This window comes from Falco punctatus, assembly GCF_963210335.1.
Source record: "Falco punctatus genome assembly, chromosome: 10".
NCBI classification, from domain to species: domain Eukaryota; kingdom Metazoa; phylum Chordata; class Aves; order Falconiformes; family Falconidae; genus Falco; species Falco punctatus.
Window position 1 is genome coordinate 8,592,172 of NC_137590.1, and position 15,187 is coordinate 8,607,358.

At 42.6% G+C, this 15,187-nt stretch overlaps 1 protein-coding gene across 7 annotated transcripts in view; it reads right to left on the bottom strand.

The window, feature by feature from the left end:
- Positions 1-15,187, bottom strand: part of NFATC2 (nuclear factor of activated T cells 2) — a 104,585-nt gene that overhangs the window by 32,938 nt on the left and 56,460 nt on the right. For all 7 annotated transcript variants that reach the window (XM_080404233.1, XM_080404235.1, XM_080404234.1 and 4 more), the window contains exons 7-9: positions 4,322-4,377; positions 3,267-3,393; positions 998-1,693 (exon numbers count right to left, since the gene is read on the bottom strand). In XM_080404233.1, coding sequence (XP_080260359.1) covers positions 998-1,693; positions 3,267-3,393; positions 4,322-4,377 — 879 coding nt within the window. The remainder of the gene's footprint in view (positions 1-997; positions 1,694-3,266; positions 3,394-4,321; positions 4,378-15,187) is intronic.

The window sequence follows — 15,187 nt, forward strand, 5'->3', positions numbered from 1 at the left end:
ATGAAGAAAGTAAACTTTCACAAGCACAATTTCACAACTCTAGGTGAGTAACTACAGTAAAAACCCAAACTACTGGGTGCTTACAAAGCACATAACAATGCACATTCACAAGATCAAACCATGCATGCAATTGCCTAGACTAAGAGGACAGCAGCTGTGAATATATGTGAAAATCACGTCTGTACTTCATGTATAGATCTGCAGCAATATATCCAGCAACCTCACTCTGCTCCCACTAAAATCAATGTCGGGTTTGCTACTGGCCTGTTTGAATGCAGCGTCCAGCTGCACTATTAACTTTGCATTGATTTCCTCTTGCAAAGAACATACTTTAATAAAAGAACCGATCAACCAGATTGCCAATAGCTGCCTACCTAAGAATAAGCAGGATATGTTCAAAGAAAGCTTTACGCTAACTTGTATTCATTTCTAAAGGCTAAATCTGCTGGCTCACAACAAAGAAACATCATTGTTTTACTTATCAATGTCCTACTGTTCATCTAGAACATCTGCAATAGTTTCGCCTGCAGCACTACCCCATTCATTACAGGCCTTGATAGACTGTTCAATGGGTGCTTTTTTTGGTACAAAATGTACAAAAGCATTTTACAAAGTGGACTGTGCCCTGATATGAATAATAAAAAAATAATTTAAAAGTGCATTTTGTTTCAGATTCTCCATTTTCCAAACTAACCTTTGGCAAATGGAAACAAAATGGCAACAGCTTGAAACCTGACAGCGCACGCCATGGCACAAAGCAAGACAGAGGGTCTCTGCAGAACACTATGTTTTTGCTCAGTTGCCAAAGTGCTTCGCCATTTACCAAAAATGCAGTTGATGAAAGACCAAAATGCAGCATGAGCAAACAGCAAATATCCACACCCATCAAAATGAGGCCACGCTGGTTTTGCGCTGAGGAACAGGTGGGATTTATAAGTCCTAAACTTCCCCCCTCCCTCCAACAAACCCGCCCATAGGAGAGAAGAACAGTGCTTACCATCATCCAGATACGCTTGGTCCAGATTTTGTTCCTGTTTTATAGTGACTCCAGCTGGTAACACTTCTTTCTGGTCGCTAACTGGTGGTCCATTTTTTGCTGCTCGCTGGCCGGAGGCTGTCTGCTGCTGAATCACTGTAGGGTATGAACTTGGACTTAACCTTTGTGCTTGACCGACCTGGGGCTGGCTGGATCTTGCAACATTGGACGTAAAATTTTCACAGCACATGATGTGCTGAAACTCTTGGTGACTTCCACACCTCAGCTGCTGATTGGTTGGAGAATAGTGAATCACCGGAGAAGACTGCTGGTTGCCTGGAGAGTGGTGGAGCACTGCAGAAGTTTGGCCTGGAGAACCAGCATGCACCAGCACTGACCTATGGGCATCTGAAATAGCAACTGGAGTAGCCATCAAATTGGATTGCTGGTAGCCCAGTTGGCTTGGGCTAAGGCTCTTGCTTCTTTGGTATATTACAGCGGCTGGATTCTGCTGGTGGTATCGAGAATCAGGAGAAGAAAGGCCTGAGCGCAACTGCTGGCAAGGAGCCATAGTGGCCACAAGACAGGAAGGGGATTCGGTGACCATTGTATGCTGTGAATAGTAAGGCTGTGTTACTGTTCCCAGACCACTGTGTACTGTATTGCAGATTAAGGCTGGATCATAGTCATCAATGGGCTCTGTTTTGATTGATGGTACTAGAATAAAGCATGCAAAGGACATTATTCGTAACAAGCTGATAAGAAACAGAGAGGTTTTCCTTGAAGTAATAAGAGGTTTAAGCCATTTACAAGATTTGCGTGTGCAAGCTCATATCTCGCAGGCATGGAATTTAATAAATCACATATATGCAATCATGGCAGTCTCTCTTGAATGCACTCTGTACTAAGAGGCTCTTGAAAATCTTTAACAAACTATTTAACCACAGATTTTTCAAAACTGTAAAACTGAATTCATTTAAAGGTCATTCTGGAACATAAGCAAAAGAAGAAGCCATAGACAGGTGCTTCATGTAGTACTTCCATTGCAAAGGAAGACTGAATAAATAGAAATCCTATGACACATACAACTCCTCATTTTTCTGTTAAACACTTAACTAGTGACCAAAGGCAGAGATGAACTGTTCTAAACTTTCTTTTTAGTTCCTTCGCTGCACATAACTTCCTCACCACTGAGAGCTGACAACATTTCTGATACCATCATTTAAAAGACCACAATTTAGTAAGAGTTGTGTAAATCTTGGTCTGGATAAATGGTGGTCTTCTACAGACAAATTCTCATATTTCTAATGATTATTTTTTTTTTTTGTCAAATCTTCCTCAAAACTCAGTACAGAAATATCATACAAAAAAAACCCATATAATGGTCATCCAACAGGGTTGTTTTCTGGAAGAGTAAGGATTCCTTTACTGAAGTGGTCTATTTTAGGGATCATATTGAGATAACATTGTATTTAATACTATTCCACAGCAGAACAATTTAGCAAGTATACAACTGTTCACGTTGGTGATACCCTACACGGTTCATAAATTCAAGTAGAGGACCAGAAATTTTCAGGCTGGAGGAGACCAAAATAAGAATCAGAGTTAACGTTTGCCTGCCCTTAGAAACTAGTCAAATTAAGACACCATTTGAAGTTTGCATAAAATATGGTACTGTTGGTTTATGCTTTCTGGTTTCTGCAAACACAATACACTGATTTTCTCACAATATTTTTCTCCCAGACAAAGCTGAGAAATTCTGGGAATCTCATTAGTAATCCTACTGCATTTATTGTGGCATGGCTCACCAATTCCCAAGAGGGAGGACATCAGAAAAGCATTCATATTTTTCTCAACCAGCCTCATTCTGAAGAATATATATTGCATGTCTTCCTCCATACCAGGCCCTTGCTACTTTCCCAGATCTGATGTTATCTTACTGTCGTACATGTCAGCTGGGGAAGGCAATGCTCATGGTTTTCACAGGGTCACATCATGTCACAGACTGAGTCTGTTACCACTAAGGCTGCCTGTTGGCAAACTTCCCTCAAGTGAATGGGGCAGCATCAGCCTGTTACCAAGACAACTGTCCCCTTAAATTTATGGAAATTCCCCATCATAAATCACATGCATCCTTTAAACCAAACAGTTGTTCAGTGCTCAGCTGCACTCAGCTGAATTAAATTAGTAAAATTTAGATCCTCATATAACAGCAAGAAAACAACTTAGCAGAAAATAAAATCTTGCTCACGAGAACTAGACAACAACTTGCTCTGTCCTTGAGAATTACCTGGGTGATAGGTAAAATGCTGGGGTTGGCTTCTTTTTCTTTTCCCATTGATGACGTAGAAATTCACCTTCACAGCTGTGCGAATGTGCTTGTTACGGTACTCCGGTATTTCTACAAAAAGCATGCTCTGAAACAACAAAAGGTGACAATTTAGAATTAGTAACTGAGGCTGACCAGAGATTTTTGCTGGCATCTCCCATGTTACGCATCCAGGCATAAAAGGAAGAGAAATCTTCCTGTTTATCCTATTAAAAAAAAAAGAGTATGAGAAGAAGAAAGGAAAAAAAGGGCAGACGGTGAAAGACTAGAAGATTTTTGGTACTAGGAAGCTGGTTTCTGTGTACTCTAGCCTCTCTTGCATTTAATGTTGTCTTGAACTTGGAGAGAAAAGTCTCGGCTACAAATAAAACACACAAAACTGTGATAAATGCAGCAGCCCTGTCAATCACAATGTGCTTGGCAAACAAGTATGTATTGCAGAATTCTCTCTTTTTGTTGGAATAAACTTGATTATTCTATAGGCCTTTTACTTATACACAACTGGATCCTGCTTCCATGGAAATTAACAGCAATTCCCCCGTTCTCTTCCGCAAGGGCAGGCATGGCCCATGGCAATGTAAGTGCTAGCTCCTAAATGCACTGAACAACTACAGTAAGGTCCCATTAAGCAATGTGAACAAAGAGGCTCATTCCCTTGAAAGATCAATGCTCATTTTAAACACTTTAGTACAAATCCTGCCCTGCAGAGCACCCAAGACTTCCATACAGGCGAAAGGAAGTCAGGACAGCCAGCATCCTGCAGAGGACTGGGCTGATACAATAGTCTTCTGCAAGAACAGAAAATCTAGCAGTTACTCAATTTGCTGTGGGTTACTGCTAAATGAATAGTTTCTTTTTGCAACACATTTACTGCTGAAGCATTTGACATTTGTTCATCACAGCAGTAAGATAGCTGCTCTTTCTACTTTTGAGACGCTCTTTGAAAACTACCCCTTGAATACAACTTGCTGTCTGAGAAGCTCAAGGAGAGGACATCCAATGTTTTGCATACTTACAGGCTGGCTTTTATCTTTGTCCACTGTTGCCTCCATTTCCCAGATCTGCTGCCCATCTAGAAGAATATCACAACATTAACCTCACCGTATTTTTTTTTTAATTATAAAGCTTGACTCAAAAAAAGGAGACAAATTAAGGGCATCAAGTTAGCAAAGCTCTCAAAATGGACTTAATTTTAAGCACCTTCCCAGTCCTAACCAAAAGCAACAGAATTTAATTTGAACACATCACTGAACACTTCTCTCGGCAGGAAAAAGCTTACATACATATTAAAATTAAATGTTTATGTAGAAATTAGCCAAACTGAGGAATGAAATATTTAGCACAGGTGCAACATCTGCTTTTTTACCAGACTTGATTTCAGCCAGCTTGACTGATGGAGAGCATCAGAAGGTCAGAGAACTTGTTAATGGTCACATTTGGTCAGCAGCTCAGCAAACTTTCCGCTATTTTAAGCTAAGACCACATGGCTCCCCACCAGTGTGGTTAAGTGGTGGAATGGGCGAGGAGGTGGTGAAAGGACTAGCTAAAAATCAGATCTCGTATGGGTTGCACAGAGATGGAAGCAAGCAAACTGAGCCACTTCGGGGCGGATACTTAGAGGTGCTGCACAGCGAAACTGGCAGATGCTCTGAATTCTCACAGGCGCGTAGGTTTTTCTAGAAGTAGTTCAACAGGGACAGATTCTTAACATAATGGGGAAACCAGGTATATAGAGTGCACAATTTCTGTTACGCATACCCTCTCACTATTTATGCTTGTTTCTTAATACGTGCAATATGAAACCTCAGCACATGATATCTAGCAATACATCTCCTCCAATCTAGGAACAAGCCCAACCTCTCAGACAGCAGATCCACACCTCAGCACCAGCACCACCGCGGGCTGTGACAGAGTGCCACCAGCAGTCTCAAAGTCACTATAAAGCACTAAATAGTCACTGTACTCGGTGTAAAAGCACCTCATTGCACGTGCAACAGCCTCTGCCTCTGAACCACTGGAAGCGTTTCTGCTCTTAATTACATCCATGCAGCTCGCCTCCATTCTGAGTTACACAAAATTGTATTTATAGAGGAAAATAAAATTTGATCCCCTTGTATGGAATACCACCAAAGTAACCCCGGTGTTATAAGAGTCCATTGGTAGTGACAGGACATTTGTACACCGGCTGGGTGCTTCATCTGGCTACAAATGTTTCTTTAATCTACTGTCACCCACACTTCCCAGAAACATCTTTTAGCAATGCCTTCCTTATTACTGGTTTGTTGGTTTTGGGTTTTTTTTTTTTGTTAGATTTTAATCTCTACCCCTTTGATTTTTCTATTCTGCTGAGCCTTTTAGCCAAGCAATTTGCAGAAGAAAAATACTGATGGGGGGAAAAAAATTGCCTCATACCTTTCCGAAAGCTTGATTTTGATTTTAAAATGAATAGGGGACACGTATCCAAACAAATCGACGTGACTGAAAATCCTGCAGCCGCTAGGCTGGTGTTTGCTTTGGGGGGGAGGCAGCGCCGGGGCGCTCCGGCGGGGGTTCCCCAGGCTGCACGCCTGGGTCTGGCCCAACAGGGCTGGAAGGCTCCTAAAACCAGCCCTTCTCACAGGACTGTTTCTTTTTCCCAGTTCTTGGAAATTCTGCAAGAGCTGCTTTTGTCCTCTTGTTATTTAAGTACTTCTGCTTCTGGCGAAAAGGGAAATGAAAGAGTAGTTTTAAATGCATTTTGCATTTTTTCTGTTGTTTTCCTCTTTGTTCTCTGCTGGGCGCAGAGGATGAGCTGACAGATGTGCTGGGCTCTCCGGGCAGCCCCTGGCTGAGGGACCCCAGCCCCTGGAGGCCCTGCCTGCCCCAGCACCTCGGCCCTTCAGCCCAGGGGTCCCCCCTGCCTGCCCCAGCACCTGAGGCACCTCTGCCACTTCAGGCCCTAAACACTGACAAGGGAGAAGAGGGGGTTTCCCTGAGGCTGTGGCCAACAGCTGCCCGTGGCCGCTGGGGATGGGCCGGCTCCCCGGGGTTGGGCAGGGTGTGCAGCTTCTGGTGGGGCAGGAGCAGGGCACAGCGCTGGCTGGGCCTCCTCATCCCCCATCCTTCCCGCTGGGAAAGTGGAGGCAACTGAGGAGCAGCTGGAAGTTCGGCCATCGGTTACCTGTGAGGAAAAGTCTCACAGCAGCGAGAGGGGAGCGCCCGGGCCTCCAGCACCTCACGCCGCTACTGCCGCAGCGTTCTGGTGCAAGGAGAAAATGCCACATAACTCTGACTTTTTCCTTCTTTGTTTTTTTTGTTTTCGTTTTGTTTGTTTGTTTGTTTGGGCTTTGGTTTTTTTTTGGGGGGGGTGTTTGTTTTTTGTTTTTATTGTTGTTGGTTTGGGTTTTTTTCGGGGGGTTTTGGGGTTTTTTTTTTTAAGTGTTTCAAGTTCCCCACAGTGAGTCAGTTGTCTTTTCTACAGGAACACGTGGATTAGTGACGGGCTGCTGGAGCAGAGGTGGCCTAAGCAAGCTCTGTAACTAGAGCCGGCAAGGCTCTCGCCCCCTTCGCTGCTCGGCCCTCACAGCCCAACGGGCCACAGTGCAAAGGAATGGAAAATACTTCATTATTTAACAATAAGCATTCACTTTGGCCGCTGCTCTGGGCTGTTGCAGGTTAGATCCATAGCACTGTTAACACAGCTAACTCTCTACCCTTGTTGAGATAGTAAATGTCGCAGGGAAGCGGGAAGCCAGCAAACACTGGGGGTTTAATCCAGGAAATACTAAATGTGTTGTGTGACAACAAGGCAGCAAATACTTCATGAGGGGATTCCTCTTCCAGGTGATCTTTGTGAAAGGAAACCATCATAGCATGCATTAAGGAACCTCTCCACACCCCCCAAAACACCCTCAAAAGGTAAATTTTTACAGTTCTCTGAGGAAAAGAGGAGGGAAAAAGGAAACAACAAAATATGTCATAAAATAAGAGCTCCAACAGAGACACACATTGGGAACTGTCTAAGCAATGCAATATGAAGATGTCCTGACAACAAGGACAGCCAAGCAGGAATAGTTGACATTGGTTTTCCTCCAGGCAGAATGTTTTCATCTTTCTTTCTGTACTGCTAAATTCAAACAGTCTGTGCAGATACAACAGCACTAACTTCACAAAGAAGGTAGAAATTAAAAGGGTTTGTTGGTCCAAAATGCATAAAATAAAGGAGAAACGGGCCTCCGAGTCATTTGCTGCGTTCAAGAGGCCTGTGAAGCACATGCAACCACAATCACAGCGGATTTGATTTAGTAACCAACCCACTGAAACTGCACTAAAAGCTAATGAAGCCAACCATAAAAATCAAATGATGTTTAGGCTGAATCCAAAGTCTGTGGGGATTAAGAGTAAGGACGAGAAGAAGCCCAACCAAACAAGAAATAAATTCATCTGGGGTTATCATGCTAATGATAATAGATGCTTCTGTTTGGATATATTCATGCTCATAGCAGCTAAACAGGTTTCTAACAGATCTGTCAGCAGCAGCAATCCCTGTTCTTTAAGCACCGATGCCCTGTTGAATATAACCACTCTGCAGCTCACTCCCTGACCTTTCTGCTTAAATATCATGATGTGGCTCCATCTGTCTCACTGCTTCACTTTAGCTTGAGACAATCAATATTTGCTTTTCCTTTAACCCCTCTGGATACGCACATTACGGTGAGCTTTTGGCAGAAGGATGACAGAGGCTATGAATAAAATGAAAAATACAACCGCATTCAGAAACCTCTCTCTACTTTAAGCTATACTTTTTGCTGGTAATGAAAAGAAATCTTTTGATTGTGCACACTCAGAGAGTTAATGGAGAGCAGGAGGAATAAACTGAGAAGTCTAAGGCCCATCTGTAGGACAATTCAAGGAAATTTTGAACAGAGAAAACTTGACCAAACTGTCAACACATCATCTTTAGAATGTGCATAAATGAGAAATTTTTTTAGGAGGAAATTAAAGTGGATGTTTGAAGAAAGTCATCAGCAAAAATGGGATTTTTGTTGTAAGGATGTGCTAAAAATCATAAAGCTGATATGACGGCAGAGAACAGCCCCCAGTACAAAACACGTGTCACGACCTGGGTATGCTGAAGTAGGCCCTATTCTCCAGTGCCAGTGTTGCAACCCAGACGGTGCCTAAACATTACAGATGCATTCTGCTTTGAGCAGGAAGCTGTGTTCAACAGCCTCCCGAGGTCCCTTCTGGCCTTAATTACCCTGTAACTCTGCCATGCCACAAACGGGACAAATGACTGGTCCCCTCCCTGATGACAAACTGAGAAGATTAAGCCCCATCTTGACTAATAACTTAAAAGTCTACAAGTACAGATAGCTGATTATCGCATATAATTAAACCTGCTTTGACAGTGGAGAGGTAAGAAACTGCAAAAGAGCAACAGTATCGTTTTTGCTAAGTACTGTAAGAGTGTGAGCACACAGACACAGAGAACGTGCACTCTGTAAGTGGCATTCAGCGCTGGGCTGTCCTGACAGCGGTGCACGCCACCCAGAGCACAGCAAGGATGTCCCAGTACATGTGTAGATCACACAGGAACCTGGTGCCAGATCCGCGTGTGTGGTGTGTCTCAAACTCTACCTCCACTATGGGGAATTCAATCTATGCCTCCGAAAAGAGCAGTAGTTCCACTAAAGATGATAAAATATTTTTGGATTTAGACCCTGAGGTCTTACCGGCCATGGCTGCCTCATGCAATATTTTTACTGTTGTGGTTCCCTGCTCATTTAATGGTTTGTCTTAGTTGGCAAGTTTTTAACACCACAGGTCAGTGAAATGTTCAGAAAATAGATTTTTGTGCTGCTTCAGGGCTATGAGACTTAGCATTAAACCCTGATGAGAGATCTGATTGTGTCAGCACTCTTTGGAGGAATGAATGAGTTGTTGGAAGAAAGTAATTCTACCCTCTCTAACTCAAACTGTGATCATACCAAAAGTCTTGCTTCAAACTTTGGGGAAAATCAAAACGTCAGCCTGCATTAGGAACATTTTGGGTGATTCTCTGCAGCCCCTTATAGGGCTTTTTTTAATTAGCCAATTAAAGGTTTTCTGAACCAGTTACAGCCTTTACACATTATTCACGATCCCTTACTCATGACTTTGGGGTCAGTAACTAGCAGAGAAACAAACTTACTACTTTATTTGAACAAACATGACTGATGGACTGAGAGGTTCAGGAAATTTTCTTTGCAGTCCTCTCCAGCTGAAGACTAAGTATACTATTGTGCCGATTCTGTATGTGATTCTGTGCCTGCATGTGATTTTATGCTTGAAAATGTACATTGCTTTTTCAGTCAAGCATTACACAAATTACTTAACGAACAACCTGTTACCTTTTTCCCAGGCAGCAAACCATGCTAGTTCCTCAAAGAAACCGAGCCTGCTAGCTTGTGGGACAGCTGCTCCAGCTCACATTTCTGCAGAGTTCGCTTTAGGCTTGCAACAAATTGTCCTTATTCACTGTGTTTCTTGGAAGGTTTTCCAAAAAAGCACAACAATTACCTCTGTCAGCTTTTATCAGTAGATGACAGGCATCTCTGGAAAATGGCCAAAGTTGTTTAGAATCATCCCAAGAACAAAGTAAACAACAAATGCTTTCCAGCAGAACAGACACCACTGCTGGGATGCAGAAACCTTACGGGTAGGGAAATGCTCACACAAAGTCTCTGCTGCTCTTTTCAGGGATGAATTCTGATTTCAGCTGGGAAGTTATTCTGCTTCATGTCAGTGCAACGTTGCCCAGCATCTGGTCTCAAGCAGTAGTCTCCTTCTAAGCTTTTACTTCAGAATAGTTTTCAAACTTTAAAGCAAACACAGCGTGAATGAATTTAAAACTCTGAAAAGTAGAGCTATTGGATTTTTCACTAAGCTTGATCTCCATGGATTTCTTTTTCTTTCTGAAGCAAGGCTTGCCACTGCAGTTAACGAAGCTCTGTTTATGATGAGTTGAGACCAGTGCCTTCATTTCACTGAGGACATAAGTTTGAGTCACCAAGGCCAAAGATACAAGTCAAGGTCTGGGAGGTAAAAGGCCAATGGATTAGTCATCCGCCATCCTGCCCAGCCCCAAATCTGACATTTTGCACAGTGAGAACAAGTCTAGAAAAGATTTCTCCCCATCTATTGTTGAGAAATTCAATTCACACTAAAATAATAAACATACAGTAGTTGAGTAGTGAAGCAGCAGGGGCAGTCTGTCATTCCACAGCTCTGCCAAATGATTCCTTATGCCAGTTCATCAAAATAGATTTGTTGGTTTTTTAAGGGGGGGGGGGGGGGGGGGGGGGGGGGGGTGGGTGGGTGGGTGGGTGGGTGTGTGTGTGTGTGTGTGTGTGTGTGTGTGTGTGTGTGTGTGTGTGTGTGTGTGTGTGTGTGTGTGTGTGTGTGTGTGTGTCTGTGTGTGTGTGTGTGTGTGTGTGTGTCTGTGTGTGTGTGTGTGTGTGTGTCTGTGTGTGTGTGTGTGTGTGTGAAATAAAACCACTGGGAACCTCCATGTAATAAAATGAGTCACACCAGGATGCGATGACTAAGTGGGAGAATAGGGAATTCCACTCCCCATGCCAGCTTTCTACATGATCAATTTTCTGTCAACAGGTGATGGGAGCTTGTCTCTTTGCCTTTTGTTTATTCCAAGAATTATTATTATTTTTAATATTCTTTTTAAACAATTAAGATTCAAAGCTGAATAATCAGGACCAGGCATACTTCCACTAGGCGCCCCCATAGTAAACAGCGAGCCAGGGAATCCAGGCCAGTAGTGGCTGCCTGTGTTAATAAGGATTTACCAGCTGTAAAATTCCAAAATCTTGTGTCATACGGGGAAACCTTCCAAAACACTGGATTCCACCCTGTCTCGCTGAGTGTCTAACAGCTATGGCAACTCCGTTTCTGCAGCCACACTCTTCTGCATTTTTGTGTGTGTGATCCTTAGATTTTTTCCTGTTTTGCAGTGTTTTTCTGGGATCCCCAGTTTAACATCTGACAATTGCCCCTTGGGATTACAAGAACACCTGGGGTAGGCAGCACAGTCCAGCCAAGGGGCAAAACCTGTGTGCAGAAAGATTTGCTGGGTTTTCAGCAGCTATCATAGCAAGGAAAAGCAGAAGGTGTCCCATTTACCCTGAGCTTTCTAATTTGCACAACAGAAAACGCAAACTCTAATCCTCCTGATTAATACTTGTTACTCTTCAGAGTTCACAAATTGTAGGATTTGCTGAGACGTCTTCCTCTTTTGCTTAGAAAGAACAAACAAAACAGAAACTCAAAGAGAACAAAACCTCCCTGATCCTCCCCAGTTCTGACATCTTTTTGCAGAGAGAACTACCAAGCAGGCCCTGTGCTCCACTTTGCTGCCACCTTACTCTGGTGCACTGCAAGGCATGAGCAGGGGAGATTAACCTGGAAGGTGATCACCTTTAGCTAATGCAAAAATCGGGTGGGCCTCCAACAGATTAATTTATTCCCCTGGTTCATCCCATCGCTCTGCAGTTTTAGTGGAGAAGATATGCATCCAGCTTCAAATGCAGAACTTCAGCCACAGACCGCATGGAGCAGAGAAAATGCTTTTTCTAAAGTATCAAGAAAATAGCAAGATAGCAAATTTATTTTATATACTCTCTGTAGAACCTCACATGCTGCAAATAAATTGAATCACTTAAGACTACAGTAGCATTCTCAGTTTTGCTAACCCTGTAACTATTCCCAGATATTTGTGCTTTTTCCTTAGCCTTTCCCTTTAAAAAAAAAGAAATTATAGTTTGGGTTCTTTTCCCCAGATACTGGGCTTTTGTCTCAGGTTAAGATGTCTTAAAAACCTATGTTGTAATGCGTGTTCAGCAGTGGCTTGCATCTGTGACTAAGTTATGATCCTAGTTCTAAGACACATCCCGTTCTTCTCCGTTCTCCCTAACTTAAACCCTCTATTTCAGTTCATTGATTTAGAAATTCAGTGAGAGAACTGGGGCTTGGAGCTTGCATTAAATATTTGAAGTTGTTTACTGAGGTCAAATAGCAAACATCTCTTTTGAATGGATCCAGGAAAAAACTGACAGCTTTGCAAAAAAAAAAAATTTGGTATCTTTTTTATCTTAAATTTGCCTGAGAAAATTGCATCATTAATTTTCCATCACTAAGTTCAAAGAGATAATTGTTGAAAATATTTCGCTGTTTTTTGCATTCCCCAGGAGTTTTTTGATCATTCATGAAACTGTCAGACCACAAACAAGCATTTAGTTCCCTGTTTGGGGCACAGTTAGAAATTTCAGACTTGACACAATACAGAAGGGGAATATTGCTGTAGACAGTCTTACAATTTCCCGTCACATCTCTCACAGAGGACCATGATACTCAGTCCTGGCTCCTCACTATCATCAAAACCAATACACAAGCCACCTTCTAGTCACATTGTACCTGCCATAATGCTGTTCCATTATAGTTTTCTATAGTGAATTGTCCTGGCCAGAAGATTGTTTCATGTTTCAAGTCATTTGGCCAATTTTGAGCAGATATATATATCAACTTACACAATTACAACACATATGGGCTGTAAAAGGCATCTACTGTATAGAAGAGGCACTTGCAATAGTGGTTTTACTTATCATAAAATGTCAGCCAGAACATGCCTTGGGATTCATGGGTCTGGGGCAACACTTACTGTGGACTCAGCCCCACCAGGAGCTTCAGCTCAAAGTAAAACATCACTCCTTTTAACTTCTTGCTTGTCTAGGCTGCCCCACTCTTCCCATTGTCACCTGGCAGCGTATATTCGTTGCTCCAGAACTGATTGCTGAGGACTCCCACACCCCAGTAACAAAGAATTTACCCCATTTCACTGAACTCTTTGGCTACTTTTCATAAGCAGGTCCCATGCCCAAACACCCAGAAGTATTGAGTTCTTGATGCAGCTGCAGGCCAGAGGGAGTGATGTAAGAAACTATAAATTCTTAATTTTCCATATTTTTTAAATCTATTGTGCCTTTTAACTCTAAATGTATAATTAACAAATCATCATTATTGCCAGCTATAGGTTGTGAATATAAAACCTTTCTAGGGAGCTGTGATTTCTTTTTAACTTTGGCAGGGGGAGGTACAAGAAGACTGGTAACATCACTGGGTCCAATTTACTGTGCTTTATAAAACACAATTTTTTTCTAGAAAGTGGAAATTCCAAAACCAGAAAACACTGCTGTGCTTATTTGCTAGTTTGTGATGCAGTAGGATACTGAAAAGTGCAAGTTTGAAAGCAGAATTGACTCTAGAGCCTGCTTGTTTGCTTCCAAAAGTGAAAGTAATATGTTTCAAAGAAATTATTTGCCCAGAGTTAAAATAAAGCATGTCTGCAATAAGAAATGTAGAGAAGTGCTAGAAATCAGGGAGACACTGTAAAGCAGTACAGCTATCATCAGACTAGTTATTAACATTATTGTTATTCCAGTGATAGGCTTGCCATTGCATGAGATGTAAACAAAGATACTGGGATAAAACAGGTACACGTGGCCATGGGTGCTTCTGAGCACACAAGCCACTGCAGTTAGCACAGCTGGATGCACAATGAAAGCCCATCTCCCACAGTGATCCCTGACAGACAGCAGCACATACATATACATCCGAGAAGCAGAGAGCCACCAACCTCAAAGAGGATGGGCACAGGCTGGACACTTGGTGCACATCCCAAGCAGAGTGATACTGTTCCTGCCGTGCATGAAGGCATGAATGCTACTGCGGTACCTGAAGCAACAAACTCTATGAATCACATTTCAGATGTTTTAGTAAAGCTGCCAGCTATGCCAAAGGGGGTGCAGGATAGAGCCAGAGGAGGTACAAGATGGAACAAGAGGGAGGAAAGAAGAAAGACTTGTGGGTCTTGGTATCCTGTCAGTGGCACAAGCTCTGTGGTTCATTTCTAGGGTACAGAGGCAAGTGCCTCCATTCAGACATGGCATTTTGGGCACCATGCAGACGAAAGCCTCAACTCGCCACCGACACACTGAACACAATGGTCCCGATCTGATCCTGCCCTGTGGTGAGCTCTCCTGAAACCAATAGTCATCCAAGTATGTTTGAGCCCACCTGCTCTAGTTACTGGCGTCCTAAGAAACCACTGTCACAAAAAGATCACCAAGATGACAGACATGCAGAAACTCAAGGGAAAAAGAAACTAGAACTCCACTACGATGACAGACATGCAGAAACTCAAGGGAAAAAGAAACTAGAACTCCACTACTTGAATCTAGAGCTGGAAAGATTTATTTTTGTCAAATGGACTTTGAGTATCCTTGCTTCAGGGGCCTTGACAGCTGCATTGGTTCAAAGGGCATAGAGAGCACCACCTCTTCTCTTTACACTGCATGGCCAAATTGAAAGATTTATGGTGGATCTACTCCAAAGATGTACGCTTTCTGTTTGGGTTGTTCCTCCACCACCCACATTGTCCTAGCGATGATTCATGATGTCCATGTGGCCACCATAAGAGTTTGGCAGGAGAAAGCACGGTCCGTTTGCACTTTTCTCCTAAAGAAACATGAAACTCCTCTATCACTCACAGCAGAGCAGCAGTAACCCGTACACAAATGGGAGTAAACACAATGCAACCAACAACATCTGACTTGCAAATTATTACATGACAATTAAAACAAATAAAAGGGGGAATTCCAAACCTTTTCTTTTTTTAACTGCATCGTAAGATCTGGGCCCCAAGCAAACACTAACACCCTTGACCTTTAGCATATTCCAAATCCATGATAGCCATAAGACTGCCTTTTAAGCTCTCTCTGCCAGATCAAAATTAAAAGAATACACGTGCTTCAAACATTTCAACTGTACAATCTGATCTAGTTGCTTCCCCT